Source organism: Clavelina lepadiformis, chromosome 3 (genome assembly GCF_947623445.1).
Source record: "Clavelina lepadiformis chromosome 3, kaClaLepa1.1, whole genome shotgun sequence".
Taxonomy (NCBI): domain Eukaryota; kingdom Metazoa; phylum Chordata; class Ascidiacea; order Aplousobranchia; family Clavelinidae; genus Clavelina; species Clavelina lepadiformis.
In genome coordinates this window covers 20,068,424-20,089,763 of record NC_135242.1, presented here as the reverse complement: position 1 = coordinate 20,089,763, position 21,340 = coordinate 20,068,424, and the positions used below count along the sequence as shown (strand labels likewise).

The 21,340-nt window shown below is 33.9% G+C and overlaps 4 protein-coding genes across 10 annotated transcripts; 3 read left to right on the top strand and 1 right to left on the bottom strand.

The window, feature by feature from the left end:
- Positions 1–4,365: 4,365 nt before the first annotated feature.
- LOC143450695 (transcription elongation factor SPT4-like) lies at positions 4,366–6,710 on the bottom strand. Its single transcript, XM_076951343.1, has 4 exons — positions 6,514–6,710; positions 6,227–6,333; positions 5,330–5,385; positions 4,366–5,099 (listed from the first exon to the last, which is right to left on the bottom strand). The coding sequence occupies exons 1-4, from the start codon at positions 6,589–6,591 to the stop codon at positions 4,969–4,971; spliced, it is 372 nt and encodes a 123-aa protein (XP_076807458.1). The 5' UTR covers positions 6,592–6,710; the 3' UTR covers positions 4,366–4,968.
- A 3,160-nt stretch (positions 6,711–9,870) lies between these two features.
- LOC143449847 (homologous-pairing protein 2 homolog) lies at positions 9,871–10,497 on the top strand. The gene has a single exon (XM_076950176.1). It carries the CDS (start codon positions 9,871–9,873, stop codon positions 10,495–10,497), a length of 627 nt encoding a protein of 208 aa, XP_076806291.1.
- On the top strand, positions 10,493–18,780 carry LOC143450838 (uncharacterized). Of its 7 annotated transcripts, XM_076951562.1 has the most exons (15): positions 10,493–10,827; positions 11,049–11,224; positions 12,261–12,850; positions 12,997–13,129; positions 13,247–14,525; positions 14,754–14,932; positions 15,170–15,333; positions 15,416–15,549; positions 15,634–15,724; positions 15,880–16,005; positions 16,456–16,596; positions 16,814–16,952; positions 17,126–17,280; positions 17,390–17,494; positions 17,779–18,780. In XM_076951562.1, exons 5-15 carry the CDS (start codon positions 14,480–14,482, stop codon positions 17,864–17,866), a joined length of 1,368 nt encoding a protein of 455 aa, XP_076807677.1. In that variant the 5' UTR covers positions 10,493–10,827; positions 11,049–11,224; positions 12,261–12,850; positions 12,997–13,129; positions 13,247–14,479; the 3' UTR covers positions 17,867–18,780. The 7 variants fall into 7 exon arrangements, with proteins under 7 accessions (XP_076807677.1, XP_076807682.1, XP_076807681.1 ...); XM_076951566.1 differs by lacking the exons at positions 10,493–10,827; positions 11,049–11,224 and having other exon boundaries at positions 11,727–12,392; positions 12,723–12,850; XM_076951565.1 differs by lacking the exons at positions 10,493–10,827; positions 11,049–11,224 and having other exon boundaries at positions 11,727–12,392; positions 12,680–12,850.
- Positions 18,781–19,153: 373 nt separating this feature from the next.
- LOC143450841 (thymidylate kinase-like) lies at positions 19,154–21,317 on the top strand. Its single transcript, XM_076951571.1, has 4 exons — positions 19,154–19,369; positions 19,945–20,144; positions 20,348–20,536; positions 20,782–21,317. The coding sequence occupies exons 1-4, from the start codon at positions 19,243–19,245 to the stop codon at positions 20,893–20,895; spliced, it is 630 nt and encodes a 209-aa protein (XP_076807686.1). The 5' UTR covers positions 19,154–19,242; the 3' UTR covers positions 20,896–21,317.
- Positions 21,318–21,340: the final 23 nt, after the last annotated feature.

Below are 21,340 nucleotides of genomic sequence, written 5' to 3'. Positions count from 1 at the left end.
TTTCCGATACATTTTTAGTGATAACTGCGTAACCATTAACTATTTTTGAAAAATCCTTTGCACGTTATACTTACTGATATTGTTTGGTTTAAGGTTAATTGTCTTAGCGCTTGCTCCTCACTTAAGATGAAAGTATGCTGTAGCAGTGTAGCTTTTGCTGGACTCTGAAAGGGGAAGCGTTAAAGTGCTACTGTGCTAGAATGCTAATGTTGGTTTGAAAGTTTAATCTAAATCAATCCTCCTTTGGCAAACAAACATACAGATGCTGTAGTGTGATTCGTCTTCGGTTAGCAAACAACTACACGCCCAGTTGAACAAAACAAAATGCGACGGCAAAAGGCCAATTTTTCCATTGTGGTCAGTGCATTAATTTACGATGCTGACAAGTTTATAAATAGAAATTAAGTCGTATCGCGTGCGAATAATAATCTTGCTTATACACAATAAATATTATACAAATTATTTTCATTCTGCAGATCTTATCGCCACTTCCATATTTCTTCCTATGTTTAGAAACGGAAATATGCGATAAATGAAATATTTTTCACGCATATTTCAAGATCACAACGACTGTTTATAAGCTGGGTAATTCCTTGCTTTAACCAATGCATATTTCGCAAAATAAATCTCAGTCGGCTACCATCAAAGCCAGCCAAAAACATACCGTTCGCTCAATTCACATACCGACAAGTGCAGTACGCTCTTGCCTGACCCCATGTGGTCAGGATAAAAAGACCAACCGAAAGATTTGGTAAATTTTGAGCAAATTTAATTACAGAGCGAACAACAAAGCCCAATAAAACCTGCTGTTTGTTCAACACGTTTGACAGCGCATACCTTGCAATATCTTTTGTGTTGCCCCTCTATAGAGCTGGCAAAAAGCAAATACAAGACACGATGTGTAGGTATACAACTGTTTGATCTGCTTTGTTCGTCAGAATAAAGTGAAATGCGTAAAAAACGTTGGCCGCGTTTACTTCCCTTGTAATCCTACACACAATCGCAATGGTGCCCCACCCTGGAAAACAAAAACATGTCAAATAAAAACGCGAAACGGGCTGCGCAAAAATCGTCTGATGGAAAAGCAAACAATGACGAACAAACAATTTCGATCCTTCGCATAATAAAGGTCGACAACGTTTGCAAACCCGCTCATCTTTGCACAATGGACGACAAGCATTGAAATGCACAATCGTTTCGCGGAATTTGCGCGCGGGATAACACAATGTCTTTCGTGTATATACAGCTACACAATACCAAATTCGTTAATAATATATTTGCGTGATTCTGTTGAAAGGATATGTCTGTTTGTGCTCGTCCAATTATCTTACAATCAAAGGACCGACGAACAGTGCGCTGCGCTTTGTAAAGTTGATGGAATTATTTGTTTTTCGTCGTTCGTCAGTTTATTAATAATAAACTAAAGGGGCGAAAATGGAATATTTCCGGCGACTTCACGCTTGCTTTGTTTGCTTTCTTTTGGGACAACGCTCGGCTAAAACCGTAGAAGTTTTATCAAATCTATATAACATGTTCCAGGCAAGCGTGTTGTGACTTTACAAAATCCAATCGATTCGGATGCTAAACTGGCGCCACGGAGATGTACTTCAGTACACGCAGCAGTTTACATGCAAACTTGGGCCAGTTCAAAATTGCTTATAGATTACTTTTTATCTGGGTACACGGAATACAATGACAACATCATTAAGCGTAAGCATCATCAATTATTTCACACTGTACTATTTGTGCTTCGTATTCGGAAATAACACCTCATAAATAATGCGATTTGGAATGGCAAGGAATCTTATAACCGTTTTATCTACAAAAGCAAAGAAACATTTCATTTCTTCTCCGTCATGTGTTGCAAGCTGCCGTGGCAACCCTAAAATCAGTTTAATGTCTATTCTATAGCCTACCTTGAGCTGCCGAACAAAACATGCAATTCCAAAAAGAGCCAAAAACTTGAGCTTGTTTTAACTGCATAAAATATATTAAATTGTAGAGTCGTAATCAAGGTTAAATGTTACTCCTCGAGTCAACCTAAAATGTGACTCAAATCAAGTCAACGCCTTTACTTCGTATAGTTTGTTGAAGTCACGATATATGCGCTACTTACAGTTAGTTCGTCAAGGTTGTTTTAAATTTGTTATCTGGTTTATAACTTACCTCAGAAAAGAAAAATTTGCTTTAGAAATATCCTATTTTTTACGTAAAGCGATAATTGGGGCTGTCATAGTTTACTTGGTTGGACTTAAGTCGATTCATATCAAAAGTCTTATTCGAATTTAGTCATTTAAAAATACGACTGGGTCCTCCCCGAGTCAAGTCGTTCCAACACCACCGCCCAAGTGCACTTTCGTTTACTTCAACGAAGGAAAAATCATTGTAATCCTAGAATGATGACCTGCAACAGAGCCTATAAAATTAAATAGAATAAAGGTTATTTACAATCGCCGTCCGACCGTTCCGCTGTGTAATCATTTATATGTATAAGCTCCTGTATAAACAGCCTCGAAGCTCAAATGGTCGGTAACTTAATCTTTAATAATTTCTTGAAATGAAACTAACCCCCGATCCTGTGTAAGTTGACAAGGAAAATACTCACACAAGGATTGCTCTCGAAAAGATAATTTTGTACCCTTCCTCTACAATTTACACCTGTCACGGAAGACAAATAAGTTAACATTCACAACTGTATGGTCCTCTTCACATCTCTAAAGGAATGCTTTGCGTGTTTTTTCTCTGTCGTTGAATGGTTATTGTTTATATTTAGCTTCAGCTCATACTGAATTAAACGTATTGTATAATCTTAACTACTTTGATCAGTAGATTTCTTGCCGCACGTCCACAGCTTATTACAAAAGCGTTAACTCAACCAAATTGCGGTCTGCTTCATAGCACTATTAATTTTCGTTTAACTCAGCTGTTTCAACAATGACCACAATGTTGCTCAATAATACTACGTTGTTTGAAACTACAGCCTGATATGAAAGCGTGTCCATGCCTTGTACCGTTGTTCTCACGAGTGAAATACTAAAATGACTGCATTAGAGTGTGATATTTTTTACTTGCTTGATGGAATAATTACTGTAGCCTAGTAGATATATATCTTACGTCTTAACAATATGATATAAAAATGGCGACCTAAACCTCGGTTAAAACAACTTTCTGTTTTGAAAATTGGTTGGATTGAAATAGTTTTTTGTATTAAAAGTTGTAATGCATGCAATGAATGGTATATAGTATATACCGTATATAATGTATTTTCAAAAAACTGTAAAATTTTGGACTTCCGTTGTTGTCGCTCATTGGGTATAATAGCAAATATAGCCATAGACTTCGCAGACGAAGTTTGTAGTGTAAGAGATTTGAACCGAAGACAACAGTATGACAAAAAGTAATATCAACACCGGACAGTCCTAACCACGATATAGGAATCCTAACTAAACAAATTCAGCAAATCCATTAATATTATTTCAGCCAGACAAACTCTCAAAATACATCTATAATATCGGAGTTATCACCAATTTTTGCTATTGCTATTTCTTGTCTATAGGAAATTTTTCGATTTAAGTATATATACGGCGCATACACGCTCCTTGATAAGACAATGACACGCGTTAATTGGTATAATACAGCCCTGGCAATCCAGGCTAAGGAACTACATCAAAAGTCCGAAATATGCTATAAAGATGGGTTTTACAGTAAGTGGCTTTCCGTATTTCATATTGCTGCATTGGTTGTGTTAATTGGACCAGTCCTTTTTGTTTTGTTCTCGACAAGTTTTGACATTGTAGATCTTGCCCATGTTTTCTTTTCAAAGCATCTGTTGAGCTAGATCACAATTATTTAAACAGCAAGGTCACGCTCTTTAGGATGCGTTGAAGCTTCAAACGAAGGTGAAGTTTTGGTAATATAATTTGTTTACTGGTAATGTTTACTGTGTGTACATCATTGTTTCGTAAATAGCTTAGTTTCAGCAGACAACACTAAAAATTTAAGCCAGACCACATCAAAGTTGCGTGCAAACGGCGGTAATTTCGCAGAGAGGTATTTCATTCGAAAAAGAGCAATATTTGCTTTGCACACGTTTTTGTATTACATTAAAAGCGCATGAAAGACCACACAGGGCAAAAGTTGATACCACCGTTGACTAACCAACACAAAGGGGTTGTATTTTTGTTTACTGAAAAAATACCATGCCAGTTAAACGAAACACAACGGTGGCATTCATGTTGTTTAACAGCGATGAAGCGTCAATCAGCAAAGGGTTCACGGTTGGCAGTAAAATCCTGTTATAACCAGTGGATGGGATCAAGCGTTCTCTTGCCCGGAACTGGTTGCGGACTAACAAGGACTAAATAACAACAGACCAGTCACGTTTATTTGTTGCCGTCAAAATATCGTAACAAAACATTCTCTATTCGGCCTTTCAGCAAGTCGCGCTACAAAACACTAAACCCATTGTTCCGTCAAATCGATTTTAATTAAACGGGGTAATAAACGCCGTACAAAAGGAATGACAGTCGTGATTGTGTAAATGTAGTCGTGTAAATAATAAAACGAATGCAGATATTTTACACTGATAGTATACTTAAAAACTGTTGTCAATTTCGTAGGATACAAATTTCTGACTGGAATCGAATTTATGTTTGCCTACCATACAGTAACGAAACGGACGCAACAAGTTTCACATTTTTCTGATTGTTATGCGGCGATACTGTTTACCGCTATGTTCGCCGCTTTTATGTAAACCGCAATGGCCCAAAACAGTTTAAAAAGTCAAACTTACAGAAATTTACAAATGAATGTTCATGCTGAGCATAAACGATGACCAATAAAACATTTTGGTACAATACCACGATGGCGCCTTTTAAACACAAGAAGGAGAGGGTGTAAGCTGAACTGCTGCTCTCTTGCGCCATCTCGAGACTGTGTTTCAGGTCTGTAGATAAATGTATTGTTGATCTACTGCTCTCCAGCTTTTTGACTTCTGTCTCTTGATTGATAAGGAACCCCGCTTGCTTTTAAGTCTCGAATGATACTGTTCGGTAATTTTCCAGTTACACTGATTGCATAGACTCCAGGTTTGAATTTTTCTGAAAAATATGAAAAATTATTCGTTAGTATATCCTTACAATTTTACTCATAGGGATAAAAATTTGTTCAAAGTTTATAAATTCTGAGGGTATTAATTGCACTCAGAATAATATCGGTTCAAAAAATAAAAACCGAATAGTTTTATATTGTGTTCTAAAGGATTCGATATTCGAAAATGTCCATCCCTACACAAAAGGATAACAGTTTGTTTACAAACTGTACGACTTACTTATTCCCTGCCATTTAGCAACCCAGCTGTCATCTGGTGACATCATGGAAATTGTTCTGGAGATAAAAACACAACAAACAATAAACCACTTTTTTATTGACAATTTTTCTTCCCTGAATATAAATTGTTTCTATCTTACAAAAATGTTGAAGTTATTTAAATAATAAAATGCATTATGAATAGTTTGCCGATGATCTCTAGTGCGACATCATCAAGCAAGGTACACGCCAATGAGATTTACGCCATAAAACTAGTTACCAAGACATATTTTTAAAAACAGATAATTAAAATCAAGGTTAATAATAGTGATAGAAAAACGTGAATATTATAAAAGCCTAAAAATATTTTACCGTGCCACACATTGACTAAACAGAACATTTTTTTTGATAATTCCAGCTTGGTGAAGCCTCTTGGCTTCACCAAGGAAAAACGATATGGCATAAAACAGGGCTACTCAACTGGCGGACCGTGGTTAGAATGCGGACCTTTTTAGTGTTGAATCCGGACTTTATCTGTCTCAGTATTTACGCAAATGAAATCGTTCATCATTAGCTTTGTTATTCCTGCTTATTCATTTAATCAGTGAGTATTTAAGTGGTAAATTAATACCCATCCAGAGAATTATTATATTATATACCGTATTTTAATACATTTGTATGACTGTAAGTTATTTCATGAGAGTTATAGCGGACCTAAGCAAATTTTGAACTTTTGTAACTGGACCTTTGCTAAGAATAGTTGAGTAGCCCTGGCATAAAACATTGGCATTGAGGTTTTTGACATTAATACCTAAGTCCTAAAATACAAGCTTTCCACACAGGTGTGTTAATTTCTTCAGTATGAAATAGACCACCATAAATTTATTTGTGAGATTGTAATATTAAAATTCAACCTCACCCATCAAAAGATGAACTGGTGCAGTCAAAAATTGTGTCACGGTTGTTTTTTAAGTGTAGATATTCTTCACAATTGTCACATCCGTCATAGTCAAATTGGTCAATAGTCTGTTCAATGTAAAAATAAGTACAAAAATTATTGATCTTAAATTGAATTTTCACAAAACACTGCATTTGTATGTTAACACAAGGTAACGATTATTATCATTTTAACATTAAAAACAATATTGATATGGTATATACAGAGCTGAGATTCTGATTTTCCATTCAACATACTAGTTAACTAACCTTAATTAATGAACAAAGCAAACATGCTCTTAAATTCCTTAAACTCTTAGGAACAGTTTCCATTGATGCATTGGACATATTTAAAATTATCTCCAAGTAGCGTTCAAACGGAACTCAATTCTTCAAATTGATTCTCAATTCTTCAATTGAACTCTTCAAATTTAGTACTAGTATGGTACTGGAAACAAGGCATAGGCATTTAGATACAATTTTACGGGTTTTATATATTTGTTCCACATCCGTCATTACCTAACACGACAATTGACATGACTAAATCTCATATATCCAAATTATTTGAGTCAGTTTAAGCTAATTTATGAGATGCGGTCAAAATATTAGCCTACATTGAAGTAGAAGTGAAAGGGAGTCATCTGGTGCTGTACATTGGAACATGCCAGACTGGACTAGGTTAAGGCTGAGTTGAAGTTCTGAATTATAAACCCAATTACTAACTCCTTCCAACAGTTAAGGCGAGGCTTTAGACTCTTTTTCTAAAGATTTTACGCCAAACTATTTATCCTATACCATTATTTCCCTTAGAAAATGGTTATGCACGAGTGGTTTTGAACCTATAGACCGGCAAGCTTGATGAAACTTTTTTCCACATTTTGGAAGAAGAGACCCACTCTTTCTTATTCTAAGGTAGGGCTGCAATGCAAGACTGTCAGCATGAAGGGACACATTAAGGTTTAAGGAGAACATTGCGGGCTGCAAATAGGGGAGACTCTAATTTTAGCTAAGGACTGAGTTTACTTTTCTAATCGACTTGGTGCTTTGCTGCACCAGTAATAACGCGCTCCTACATACTTGTGCTCCTACACTCCCACATACTGGAAAATACAGTGTACCAAAACTCTAATAGTATTTGCGGGCCGTACAAAATCTGTCCGCGGGCCACATGCAGATCGCATGCCAGAATTTGGACCACCCTCTTTACTTCTCAGGAGTGATACAAAAGATCAATGATTTCCAACCTATAATATAGGGGAACACCCTTTCATGGAAGCTGATTAGGATCTACAATTTTATGCTAGATTCTTCATAAAAAGTTGTTTTATCGAAACGCTATTCCTAGCATTTGCGTGGTTAACTACTGCTACAAAGATGTGCTAGATGCGGAAATCGGACTAATAATTTAAATAGGAACTCCATTACGTGACAATTTTGCAAAATGTGCGGGAAAAAGAATGACAAAACAATTAAATCATAGACACTACATTACCTTTGTTAATGCAGTATGTATGGTTAATGCCTTCCCACAAGACATGTATATTTGTGATTCTTCCATGCAGCATTGCAACTAAACCGGCATGAAGACAATCTTACTGTAATTTAGAAAATACATACTAAAAGGATGCTCTTGCATATGTAATGTTTTAAACTTTTCATGAAAACGTCAAATGTAATGAGTTTGCTACCTCGTATACTCTTACATACATTAAGAAGATGTTGTCTGAACCATGTTAACCAAGTTTTACAGTAAAATAAGAAATAGGATATAGTGTGGCACCCTAAAGGGTAACGTTATATTTTTTGATACAAGCTTTCGCAAGCATAAGCTTGCTTCTTCAGATGTACTGTGAAATGGCAAAAAAATCTTTTTCTTCTTAAAATCTTAAAAAATCAAAATATTTTTTTTCCATTTCACATTACACCTGAAGAAGCAAGCTTATACTTGCGAAAGCTCGTGTCGAAAAATATAAAGTTAACCTTAAGGGTGCCAAACTATATCCTGTTTCTTATTACACGTTACTAAGTCGGTTTTAATTAGACTGAAATAATAGTGTAAGTCCTTCTTCAAAATTTTCTTTCAGTGCGCCAATTAATGTAATGCCAAAATTTGCGCCACGTCAACCAACCTAATACTTATACAAAATATATATAGACAAAGATGCTGAATTTCGAAAATTCCAAGACGTGCAACTAGAGCTACCCACAAGCGTACCTTTTTTAGGTGCGCTTTTGCGAGCATACTTGCCAAAATAAGCTAGCCGTATAGTACAGGTGTTTTGATCTATAATCATTGTAAACTTCAATAAGTTTACATTGCTAAAAGTTTAATAGGTTTAAATGCCATTTGCTCGACTGGTAAACTCCAAAAGGATCTAGTGCTGAACTGTACAACCACATGATGTCACAATTTGATTAGCTAGGGTCTGAAATACAAATGCATCCTGTGGCTGTACTAGACCCCTCTAAACAATAGACTTTAACTTGCCACGAAATCACATGTATATGTTGCTGGCTGCACCTGTGCATACCGTATTTTCTTGAATAGAAACCGCCCTTGAATAGAAGCCGCCCTCGAATAGAAACCGCACGATTTGATTAAAAATAAACAATAGAAGCCGCCCTCGCATAGAAGACGATGATAAAATCGCTTCTTTACTGATAAAAGAAAACAAAGCAAACATATCTATTGACATGCAATAAAAAAAACTCAAGCATTGTACATATGTTTTATTTCAACTACGGTATTGTATCAATGGTCATTTTCGTCATCATCTATGATACTGATATCGTTCAAGTCATTATTATCACTGGAACTTCCATTTCCTTGTGGTTTTGTTTGCTTTACACAGATGCGACAATAATAGCAGCTGTCGGATTAGCGGTTTTACAAAAAGAGACAATAAAATTTCAGCTGACTTACTGTTTTCGTTTTCTTGTTACCGGTACTTATGGTAGATAAACTCGAATGCTCACTGAGCACCAATTAGAAGACAAAAACGCCAGCTCATGTGCAATGTTGGAAAAATAAGAGTTAAAATGGTTTGCTTTTAGCAAAGGGTCAGAAACCAGGTTGTCATCATGATAATTTATGACTGGTTTTTATTTCGCTTTGAAACTCCCAAGCAGTTAATTTATAATTTTTTCCAAGTTTTCTTTATGTTAACTCTATTTTTTTCCAAGGCAGTTTTGTAATAGTCTCTCTTGGCATTTTTATCTAGTTTTATAGCATAAGTAATTAAAATCTAGAATTGCAAACATATAGGTTATAGGCCATAAAATATAAATATAATCCTATTATTCCAGTCAATTTATTTATTTTTATAATTCACATAAGGTATAGTTACTCTAAACTCTTTAACATCTAACTCGTGCAGGACAACAGATGATTTTCAAATTAACGTTTTATATTAGGTTAGGATTGTTTAGGGTTTGAGTCTCCTGAATTTGGCATTCTGAATTTCTCGCATCTTTTATAGACATAATTTGCTATGAGTGACTGATTGACGATTGCGATTATTTTAGGAAAATTGCTGTTGCATGCTTCAAGCTTGTATCATAGTTTCAATAATACACAGCTTACTGCTCTCGTTTGTTTAACACGTTTTTGGTTGATATAGTTTGATTATGTCAAACGAAGCTGAAAAAGACATACTGGAATATATGAAATCTCAAAATAGACCTTACAGTGCTTCAGATGTATTTCTTAATCTTCATAAAAAGCATGGCAAAACAGCAGTAGTAAAAGCAATGGAAAATCTAAGTGAACAAGGAAAGCTGCTGGAAAAAGTTTATGGAAAGTCAAAAATATATGTTGTGCATCAATCACAATTTCCTGAGGTTGCTGACATTGATCTCCAAAAGCTTGATGAAGAAGTTACAAAATTAGACCGACAAATTACAGATACGAACTCCAGGTTTGCAACTGTGAATGCTGAATGTCAAAAAGTGCAGGCATCATTAACTACATCAAAAGTACTTGCAAATATAGAGATAATAAATAGTGAAATTGATATACTGGAAAAACGCTTAGCGGAATTGAAATGTAATGGTCCATGTATGGACCCAGTCAAAAAGAATACAATGGTTGATGAACACAAGCTGAATATTTCCCAGTGGAGGAAACGAAAAAAAATGACAACCGATTTGATGAATGCTGTTTTAGAAGGTTATCCTAAATCGAAAAGGCAGTTTTTAGAAGAGGTTGGACTGGAGACGGATGAAAGCTGTTCAGTATCGTTACCTCAAACTTGATTTACTTTTCCTGACTGACAGATTTTGTTAGTAATTAGCCATAAAACTACACATGCATCACACTGCTAGCTGTTTAAAATTTTATTGTCTTTCATGTTATATTGTGATAGTAAGCAATTTTTGACTTTGCTTGATGTATTTTGTTATTGTAATGTGTATTTGTTTTTTGTTGGTTCACTTTGCGCATGAATTAAAATTAAATGCATGAATAACCAAAGTAAATATAATATGTTTTAGAATGATTTGTTAGCATTGAGCTGATCTGTATGATTCTTACATTCCTTATGGATATGGTTAATACCATAGTACCGTATGCTTACACTTTTATTGGTGAGTTTTTGAGAAGCATGTTTTAACACTTTGATACATTTAGCAAGACTTTGATAGAGTATATCATTGAACAGTATGTTATTTTAATAGATAATTTCAACATACATTTTTATTGGCAATTTGTCTTTTCTTCCTTCAACCTTAAATATTTTGTAGTATGAAGTTTTTGTGCTGATGTTGCTGGATCAATTTACTAGCAATAATGTTCATCAAATATATAGATTCATCATGGAAGGCAAATTTACTGGGTTTTGAGACACTCTTGTATAGCTCAGAGACACCCGAACATCGTCTACTTGCTGAAGAAGACCTTGAAAGACTTTGGAAAGATTATCTGGAAGACGTTTTTATCTTGCCTTGTCTTTCTGTTAGGATTGGACTGGATTTGTATTTATCTGTATTTACTTTTTAATTTTTTTTGTTTTTTTTAAAAAATATTAAGTATTATTGTACAACAACAAACAACAGATTATATTATCAAGCAGTGTAAGAATCGAGATCAATGTTTCAGCATTTGCGAAACACGTGACATCAAACATACGAAATGTTAACAAACCTGAAAGATTCTATTACATTTGCAAAATAGTGAGATCTTGTTAATCCAGATCCTTCTGTCCATAAATTGTGTCAAATATATAAGTGATGTTTTTGGAAAAATGGAACGAGTTACAGTGCATTAAACTAAATAGTAGGAAATCAGTTTCATAAAATTTTTTGTTAGATAGTGAGCGTTTTGAATTAATGAACTCCACAGAAAATTCCACTGATTGCACTACATAACACAATTTTTGTTTGGCTACTTTTTTTAATGCCCCTTTATGTATTTTTGGGTGCTGAGTTCAAAAATCTAGTCAGTTTTTTCGTACTGCTGTTACTTTTTGAGATATTCAAACTTTTGTTTCATCTGATGTAGCTGTAAGTAGCAAATTGTGTTATACTCTTGCATTAGATTTTAACTCCACATCAAGGTTCTATTCGGTTTATTAAACGAAAAAGCCAGTTTAAAAACATTACTAAGGAAGGCTTGAAGATAAATGTAACAGTTTTTTCAAACAGTAAGAGTCATTCAAAATGTACTTTTGAGTGAGCCTTTCTCTTACACCACAGACGACGTTGGTACATTGTTTTGTTTGGTATAAGAAATATTATTTTAACCTATACTGTTATAATATGTTTTCAATGGCATTGTGGGCTGGGCCCAAGGAGTGGTTATTGAGCACTTCCTAGCATATGCTGTTATACATCATATTCTATAATGATTTGATAAATGAAAACGCCTGCCAGGCAATTTTCTTTTCTAGTTGTAGTGAATTATAGGTAGCCTGTTTTCCTTCTTATGGTTGTGTTGTGCAATTATGTGTCCTTCCTTGTCTACTGTTTGCCAATATGCAAACAAGTTGCACATATGCTCAACATGAAATTTGGTTATATAGGTTACTGTGGTACCAAAATGAAGATTTGAAGCTTATCAAAGACAAAGGGGATTATGTCGTTAAGTGTCTACCTGAAGAAGTAATTCCTGTTGGACAGAAAGCAGATGGTGTCAGTTATTGGCTGTTTCCGTTGTTAGTGTTATGTGATCATTAACTATCATAACAGTAGTGGATGTGCATCTGTGAAACTTCTTATAGCAACATTCAGTTTAAATCAATGAATTAATTGTTAAGTTGTAGGCTTACTGCAAGGTAAACCAAAATAGCCCAAGAATGCATTGATGGGATTGAAATAATTTTGTTTATCTAAAAACTAAACACATATGATGTCTATAGAATGTATTACTATATGTTATTTGTGCTCGTCCTACTGACAATGTAGGTAGGCTATATTTAATGCCTATATAAAATTATGATAGCCATAACCTTCGAATATGAAGACAACCAAGATTACTTATACAGGAAAATGCTAATGAGGTAACGAACGTATTAAATAAGCTGGGTGTTGAATCAACAAAAAATCAACTCAACTGAAAGTAGTTCATGACAGCAACTATGGCTCAGACTTTCAAAGATGTTCCAAATGCGAGGTATGCTAAACATTATTACTTTAATTTATGTGTTCATAGTTGTGACATTATAGCCAATCCTCGTTCCATCTTCAGAGCTTTTCATGATAGAACTGTTTTTTAATTTTTGTGACGTGCTAGTGATGCTTGTTGTGTTGCACTGATAGCACCTGACTATTTGCAAGCATCCTTTAGGTTCTTACTGGATCATGTTGTCTATCTCCCTGTGCATAAGCTGGTGACGTATGACGAACTGGACAAGATTGTGAACATACTTGGAAAAACACTTTGGAAATTAAAGTATGTCCGGAGAGGTATACATTCCAGATCTGCACATATGTACACCATTGCTGTAGTGAGCAGAACAAATCTACCATAGTTTTTTGTATTTGGTGTCTTAATATTTTTGGTTTATAGTTGCAGAAAGCTAAAGTTTCCCTTAGAAATGCTTCATTGATGATGACCCTTGCGTACCCGGGAAAGGAGTTATATGGCAATTCTCAAAGCCATAACATGCAAGAATGTTTCTGTTAGTTGTAAAAATATGCAACTAAGGAAATGGTTAATTGGTTGTTCATGTTTGATCTACAACGATGTCATCTTATATTTGATTTGTATATATTGAACTTGTTTCCATTCATCTATGTTCATATCTTGTTCTGCCACTTGTTCAATTTTTATGATTATGTAAAAGAAGGTTTGTGCAGATATTTTTTTAAATGTTTTGTTATGCTCACGTAATATATTTTTCATTACCTAGTTGTTCGAGTTTGACATATTAACCACTTGTATCTGTTACCAAATTCTACTGCATTTTCTGATTCATTTACTGAAAACTTTTAATGTTTAACGATATTAACCTTTGTTGCAAATATGTCAGCAAACTGATACTGTTTACATCGTATTTACTTGATTAAAAGTTATCCATGATGAGAAAACGCACAAAATCATACTAAAAAGAGCCCTACTGGAAACTTCTCACACATATGAGGCACACACACATACTGACTCAGTGCTTATAGAGCTATATACACTATTACATCATTTTAATTGTTCCTTCCTTTTGTCAAAAATGTCGCTCTTATATAACTCAAACACCCGCAGGTCGCACCGTATGATTTGGTGGTGTGAAAACGATGTTTTGTCAACAAAAGTGTGAAAATAGCTTCCACTAAACTTTTGCTGATTAACAGGATAAGCAGTACAGTGACTGTTATACATGCAGTACTGCTCAAATGAATTTATTATGGCAAGAAAAAAACATAGTATTCGCCCTTGGTTTCAAGCTGTGTATTTGTAGTGTATTTAAATAGTAAACATTTTCCCAAATTTGTGTTGTATATATTCATTCATTTATGGTTGTGTGTTCACTATTGTTTATGTTTAGACGGTGGCAACAAAGTTTTAAGAGAGAAAGGAAACTTGTTTACCACAGTCTATATTGATTTGACCGCAGACACATTAATAGTGATTTAAATTTGTTGGTATTTGTAACTTACGAGTTTTAGTCACAAACCACAGATAAAAAGTTGCTATGCATGCACAATATGCATTGAAATGGTTTTAATTTTCAGATGTTTTTGTTTATGTGGTTTATAATTTAAAATGTATTGAGTATCATGTTTTAAGTGTTTAAGGTGCTTTACCACAATGAACTCCATCACATCTATGGTGCCACATGCCTGCTTTTTTATTGGTAATGCACAAATTTTCTCTCTTTTTGAGCTTACTGTTAAAGTCAAACTTAATGTAATTAAGTTGTTTTTGAAATTCTCTGAAGTATGTAATGCTGACCTTTACTTCCAAGATTTAATTTTTCTCTCATTTTTATCAAGTTGCGGAAATTCTATTAATTTGTAATTGTTCTTTCTGCAAGGCTATACTAGACGATTTGCTAATTTTAAGAGATGCTTTTTTGTTGTAGATTCCCCACTGAAAGCAAGGTTGGAAGGTTTTGAATTGCTATTGTATAGCTCTGAGACTCCTGAACAACGCAGATTAGCTGAAGAAGATCTTGAAAGACTTTGGAAAGATGATGATTTCGAAGATGTTTTCATTTTGCCTTGTCTTTCTGTCAGAACGGGATTAGATTTATTTTTGTCGGTATTAGCTTCGTTGTTTAATTATGTTGCGAAAAGGGATTAACAAGCTAAAAACGTAGTATAAGATACTTTTTAACTTTTGAAGTACTGTCAACAAGAAAAATACCTTTGAAGAAACTTTTTAAAGCGGTTTGTTAAAAACATTTGTTTATTCCCAGTTTTAGCATATGTACTTAAACAATGGCAATTAAAAAAGACATTTAAAATAACAACCCAAACAAAACATCTGATTTTGCAGATCAGACACTTTCCACCTGGCTCTGAATTTATATTGTCAGGAATTAACATACCAACGATAACAAAAATTATCGAACATCATGGTTTGAAAGTTAGGTCATGTGACATAAATCTGGAAACAATGGGACCCTCCATTGAAATTATGGCGAGTTTAGTTAGTAACAGGTATTATTTCATTAAGGTTTGTTATTGTTCTACTACTCATTGATTGGCCCGAGTCAGGAACAAAGAAGTAATTTATTTTTAGGACTGTGGCAGTTCTGGTCGCTCATTTGTATGGCAAAAGGTTTGACATGCAGCCGGTAATAGATTTGTGTAAGCGCTATTCCATTCCTGTTTTAGAAGACTGTGCCGAAGCATTTTCTGGTCTAGGTTATAAAGGTCTTTATTCTGTAATCGATGGTTAATTTACTACGTCAATTGACTGTTAACATGCCTTTGAAAGCATCCTTTTGTATTTTTCAGGTCACCCTGAAAGTGACATCTCTCTTTTTAGCTTTGGTACCATAAAATTTTCCACTGCATATGGTGGTGCTATTATGAGAATCAAAAATAAGCAAGTCTTTCCTTTTATTTGTTCATGCTTTTTTGCGTTGCTTGTTTTTGTATCTATAGATCCTACGGTAATCTATTCAAAAGTTTAGCAATTAACTTTGTGCATTTTGCCCTTGTACTAAGCTTGCAATGTGCCTGAACTGTTTTTGTTTTCAGAAAATGGTATGATGATATGAAATCCCTATATTCAACATATCCAGTGCAATCTAAATTTGAGTATGGCAAAAAGTTAGCAAAATATTTTGTCATCTCACCTTTGCTCAACAATACATTTCTTTTTAGGTATTTATATAAGCTTGCTATTTGTAATTTTTTTTGTAGTATAAGGCTTGTATTTCTCACAATATCAGTAACAGCAAAAGTAGTGGCAAAGTGGTGTTTGAAATGGCAGTGGACAGAATTGTGGCCTCTTAATATTACAATATTAATCCTACAATGAATACAAAATGCCACTGAACTTTTCTAAGTAAACATTTTGGATAGCTTTAAATAACCCAACTGGTCTCAACAAATTGTGGATATGATACAGTAATATCAATTTTACTAGCTTCAGATAACTTAGCAAATGTAATGGATTGTTCAGTTCCAATTAAACAGTGCAGCGTTTTTGTACTAGTAGTTAAATGCTGTAACCTATTAATTTTTAGTGAATTGTTTTGATTAACTTATAAATGAGGTTTGATAATCTTGTTGTAGGGTATTACATTATTTCTACAATTACTCACTTTGCAGGACAGGTATAAGCGCATTCAAAATGGTGGGTGTCGATCACAAAGAAGTGTTCACTCCTTTTATTCGAAGCTTTCGGATAAATCTGATTACCAGCATTCGTTATCAGCCTTCAGTTACTTTGCTAAACAATTTAACCCTTAGGTACGCGAAGTATGACTTGTAATATCAGTGTAGTAGGTATAGATGTATATATATATATATATATATATGTTTTCTATACTGTTGCCTTTGTGAATATGTTTCAATATCTTTTTCTTTAAAGCTCTTAAAACTTTGCCTTCTGTATATTCTGGTATTTTGATACAGAACCATTGTTGTGGTATTGCTGCTATGGAAGATTGTTTTATTGTGATTACAGATTAAGTGCCTTTGATGAGGCAGAGCACAAGATTGTAAAAGAAAAAGGAGATTACGTTGCACATAAATTGCCTTATGAAGCGGTTGCTGTTGGACAGAAAGCGTGTGATGTAAACTACTGGCTCTTTCCTATACTGGTGGTGGGTAGATACTGTTGAATGACGCTGCTAAAAAGTTCTCTGGGTTTTGGCCAACTTATTGCCGTTGTTGAAGAAATAATGTTAATAGCTGCTGCTGTTTATAGAAACATTAACTATTTCAGTCAACATTATCAGGTTTTGTTAAACTATTTAGAAATCTTTACTAATTACAGGAAAAACAAAAGGAAGTGACAAAAATGCTTAACGATCTTGGAGTTGATTCGACAATAGGTTCAACGCAACTTGCTGTTGTTGTTGACAGCTGTGACACCCATGACTCTGGCACATGTTGTGAAAGTTGCAGGGGGGAACATGTACCAAATGCAAAGTAAACATGAAATGACATTAGCTTTTAACATACGTACCATTCTTCAAATTGGTACTAAATTTGCAGTTATGGCTTTAAAATGTTTTTTTATAATAATTGGCAATTTTAGGTTTTTGATGGATCATGTTGTCTATCTTCCTGTCCACAAACTTGTACCTTACCACGAGCTAGATAAGATCGTTAATGCAGTCCACAAGTCTGTGAAACACTTTGGGTAAATATAAAAGGGTAAATTACTGGCTGGAAGAAACGTTAGTCGTGTGGCATTAAAATTGTTCGTAATTCAATCGATGGGAAAAGTTCAAAGTCGAAGATAATTCTTGTAACTTTTAGCTTTTTTGAAAGAAGCTTGTTTTTTACTCAGTATTATTACTTACTATTTATTCAATACTATGTTTATGTTTTATTATATTTTTAGTGTGTGTAATTTTGCTATTTATTTCTTTATCTTCTGATGTTTCCTTGTTATGTTTACAATCAAATAACAAATTTTTACAGGTGTCAAAGATTAACACTTCCATCCAGTTCAAAATTTTGTAACAACATGCTGAAAGCGAAAAATTTGCATGACCACACAGGATTCTGATTTATCTTCCTAGACCACAACTGGTTTCATTTTTGAACCTATTTTGGGAAATACGCTGTACTAGAAAATTAATCATACAGTTGCAATGCTTTTTGCCTTGATGTTACCAAGTTCTTTTTAGTTATAAAATAAGGTTTGATTTTATGCCTAGCCTGTGACATTATTTCAAGGACTATTTTATGCAAGGCCATTATTTGTTGCTTCTATTGCCAATCTTGACATTGCTGCTTAGATTTTTTGCACATGTCTGCAATCTTTCTACTTTACTTTCTTATTTTTAACTTCGGTTAGTTGTTAATGCACAGGCACACTGTTCCAACATAACTTTAGAACCAGCATTGTGAGTTTTTTATTGTTTCTTTTTGTTCCTGGCTGTGTTGATTTTGTGAAAGAGATAGTTTTAATCATGATTTCTAAGGAATACGAAACAAGCACCAGAGAAATTATTCAATTATTTAACTTTTGAGTTATTTTTCAGAAAATAATAAACTCAGTTTTCAAAGTTATTAACTATCTGTAAGATTTCACACCGTTTTATTTATGTTTATTGTTTTTATTTATTATGTTTTTGTTATTTCAAAATTCCTTGTTTCTTCCTGTATGTATTATATGCATTCCTGCAAGAAGTAATCCAGAAAAAACTGATTTTAACGTTATCAGTTAAAAATGTGTCGTTTGTTCTTTATTTTTCTAGCATTCCTTTATATAGTTGCCTCAATAAACTTCCAAATGTTGTCTGTAATAATTGCATTTACTTCATTTTGGCTGCGTGCTGTAGGTTTATACATAATCAGTTCCAACAATAAGTTTTAAGCTTGTTTTAGTGCAAATGTTTTTGTTAATTAAATGTAAACCCTGCTGACATAACAAGCCCAATGGTGTTTGACATATTGTTGTGAAAGCATCTGCCAAAATAGAAAAAGCAGAAAACATTAAGCGCAACACGTTGAAGTGTTTGTGACTTTTTATTTATCATATGCCATTTTGCATTAAGTCTGCTTCTTACACAATTTTAAACAATTGAAGTTAATTTTTATTCCATTTTCTGATTGTAAGGCTTCTAATCTGAAATTGTCTCGGCTTCCAAAAGATTTCAATCACTAGCAGAGTAACAAGGCATTTCATTTAGTATTTGCATAATTGGTTTTAGGAATGTTGTATGTTATATTCGTTTTTGTTGTTGCTTTTACAGTTATTAATTTTATTTATTTGAATTTTTTGCATTAATCGCATTGCAGATAACTGTATTTGCAGTATTTTAGGGGAGATATTTTATGTTTTTGTTCTTAAGAGATCAAAATATAAGCCAGTTTTTTTTTAACCTATAACGAATTTGATGAATTCACATAGAAACCTAGTTGGTGTTAAAAGTTAAAATGTCTGGCCGTGGTGCACTTGTTGTAGTTGAAGGAATTGACAGGAGTGGGAAAACAACGCAATGTGCAAAACTTGTATCAGCGCTTCTATCTCAAGGTCATAAGGTTGAAGCTATGAAATTTCCAGGTAATAAAGTTTATCGGTTTTCCAATTTAAGGACTTAGTTATATAATTCTGTCTGTGTCCTTTTTAAGTGATGAAACTTACAGGTGACCTAAACATCTTCTAGTAAAACACACATTGTACTCAAATCAAACACGAGTTGTCAAGCATATTGATTTTATTTTGTGACGTAATAATCCAAGCCAAATGGGTAGAAAGTATACATTTCAAAGTAGTGACACATTTTTGGTAATAAGTGTTAAAATCTTAGAAATATTTAAAAAAATCTTTGACCCAGGCCCAGATTCGTTCAGAGTCTTCTTTCAAATTAAATGTGCGCGTATTTGCTCTGGGTCCATGCTGTAAATTCTTTTGTGACCAGATATTACAGAAGTTTAAAAGTGCCTTGAAATCAAATAACGCCACAGTAATGTGTGAGGCCAACCACCAGCACATAATGTTAAATATAATGTTTTAAATTTCATGCATAAATTAAATATATATATATGAGACAATTCTGAGTATATTTTGGTTTCACCATTTTTCATTTACCACACTTTTAATGTTTACATATAATAGAAGTGAATATTTTAATGCAGATCGGACTACTAAAACAGGCAAAATGATTAACGCTTACCTGCAACGGGACCAAACATTGGATGATCATGTTGTACATCTTTTGTTCTCAGCTAACCGTTGGGAACAATGCTCCAACATGTTGGAAAATTTACACAAAGGGGTTTCACTTATAGTTGATCGATATGCATATTCAGGCGCTGCTTATACTAGTGCAAAGCAGGTTTGAACGTTAATAAAAAATTGGGTCTTTTGCTAGCGGTTGTGGTTATTATTTAATCAAATCTATGTCATTTATAAACTATTACGTTAACTCATTTAAGACTTGGATTTAGTTTTTACCTTGGTGCATATTTTGCTCTGTCTTTGGAAGGGTTTTGTGGCAAGTGTTCATGCTGTTTGCTGTAACTTGTGTTTGTAAAATAGGGCTTCACACTGGACTGGTGCAAGAACCCAGATAAAGGCCTGCCTGATCCTGATTTAGTCTTGTTTTTAAATTTGAGCTCAAAAGAGGCCGAGAGTCGTGGTGGCTATGGTGATGAAATATATGAAAAAGTTGAATTTCAGAAGAAAGTTCACAACAATTTTTTGCAACTCAAATCAAAACAATGGAAGGTAATTTGAGATGCAAAATGCTAATATCAACAGTAATATTGAACACCCTATTCTAAATGCATTGTCAACTGTCTCTTGCAGCAGCTGTGGACATATGTAAAACTTAAGTTTCTAGGTCTAGTTCTAGTTTCTTACTTAATTTCTTTGTAATAACTGTTTTATTATTTTTGTTGTCAATTTTTATGTTTTTTTTCACATATTTTCTTTTGTTGGTCTTTTCATTCAATTTAGTCGTTTATCTTCAGGTCATTGATGCGTCACAGTCTGAGGAAAACGTGCACAGGGAAATGCTCAACAACGTTAACTCTGTCATTGAAAATGTTAAAGGACAACAAATTGGAAAACTGTGGTTGGATTGATAACATATAATAAATGGACAAAGTATTTCTACCTAGAAAATTCAATTAAAAATGACGTTTTACATGTTAAGTATTTTTACTAAAAGATTATTGTCGCCAATAGTGAGAAGTGCCGGGATGATATTATGTATAATTTTTGCCATTTAAAGTACATAATAGCATGCAAAATTTTACATTTCCCTGTTTTTGTATATTTCACTTTCTTATATTATGAATTTTTTTCAGTGCTATTGAATTGTTTGTTTTTGTTTAAGTGGTACTGAACAAACTGTTATTATCGTTGTGTAAATTTTCTTTACCACTTCCAGTCAGGTTACTATTTTTTATCAAAATCACCCATATTCTTGGAAAATTTCACTGCCAACTTCTTCTTTAACTTTGCAACTGTATAACAACTTCTTTATAACTTTGTGTTTTCTAGATTATGTTAGTAGCAGTTTAAGTT

What these genes read in the sequence shown, in the direction of transcription:
- LOC143450695 (XM_076951343.1), bottom strand. Translation starts at nt 6,591, where the DNA reads ATGTCCAATGCATCAATGGAAACTGTTCCTAAGAGTTTAAGGAATTTA. An exon ending in ACCAGTTCATCTTTTGATGG is followed by an intron (nt 5,386 to 6,226) that starts GTGAGGTTGAAT and finishes TTTTATCTCCAG; the next exon opens with AACAATTTCCATGATGTCAC. An exon ending in TGCTAAATGGCAGGGAATAA is followed by an intron (nt 5,100 to 5,329) that starts GTAAGTCGTACA and finishes CATATTTTTCAG; the next exon opens with AAAAATTCAAACCTGGAGTC.
- LOC143450838 (XM_076951562.1), top strand. Translation starts at nt 14,480, where the DNA reads ATGAACTCCATCACATCTATGGTGCCACATGCCTGCTTTTTTATTG. An exon ending in GATTAGATTTATTTTTGTCG is followed by an intron (nt 14,933 to 15,169) that starts GTATTAGCTTCG and finishes CTGATTTTGCAG; the next exon opens with ATCAGACACTTTCCACCTGG. An exon ending in GGCTCTTTCCTATACTGGTG is followed by an intron (nt 16,953 to 17,125) that starts GTGGGTAGATAC and finishes TACTAATTACAG; the next exon opens with GAAAAACAAAAGGAAGTGAC.
- LOC143449847 (XM_076950176.1), top strand. Translation starts at nt 9,871, where the DNA reads ATGTCAAACGAAGCTGAAAAAGACATACTGGAATATATGAAATCTCAA.
- LOC143450841 (XM_076951571.1), top strand. Translation starts at nt 19,243, where the DNA reads ATGTCTGGCCGTGGTGCACTTGTTGTAGTTGAAGGAATTGACAGGAGT. An exon ending in TGAAGCTATGAAATTTCCAG is followed by an intron (nt 19,370 to 19,944) that starts GTAATAAAGTTT and finishes ATTTTAATGCAG; the next exon opens with ATCGGACTACTAAAACAGGC. An exon ending in TCAAATCAAAACAATGGAAG is followed by an intron (nt 20,537 to 20,781) that starts GTAATTTGAGAT and finishes GTTTATCTTCAG; the next exon opens with GTCATTGATGCGTCACAGTC.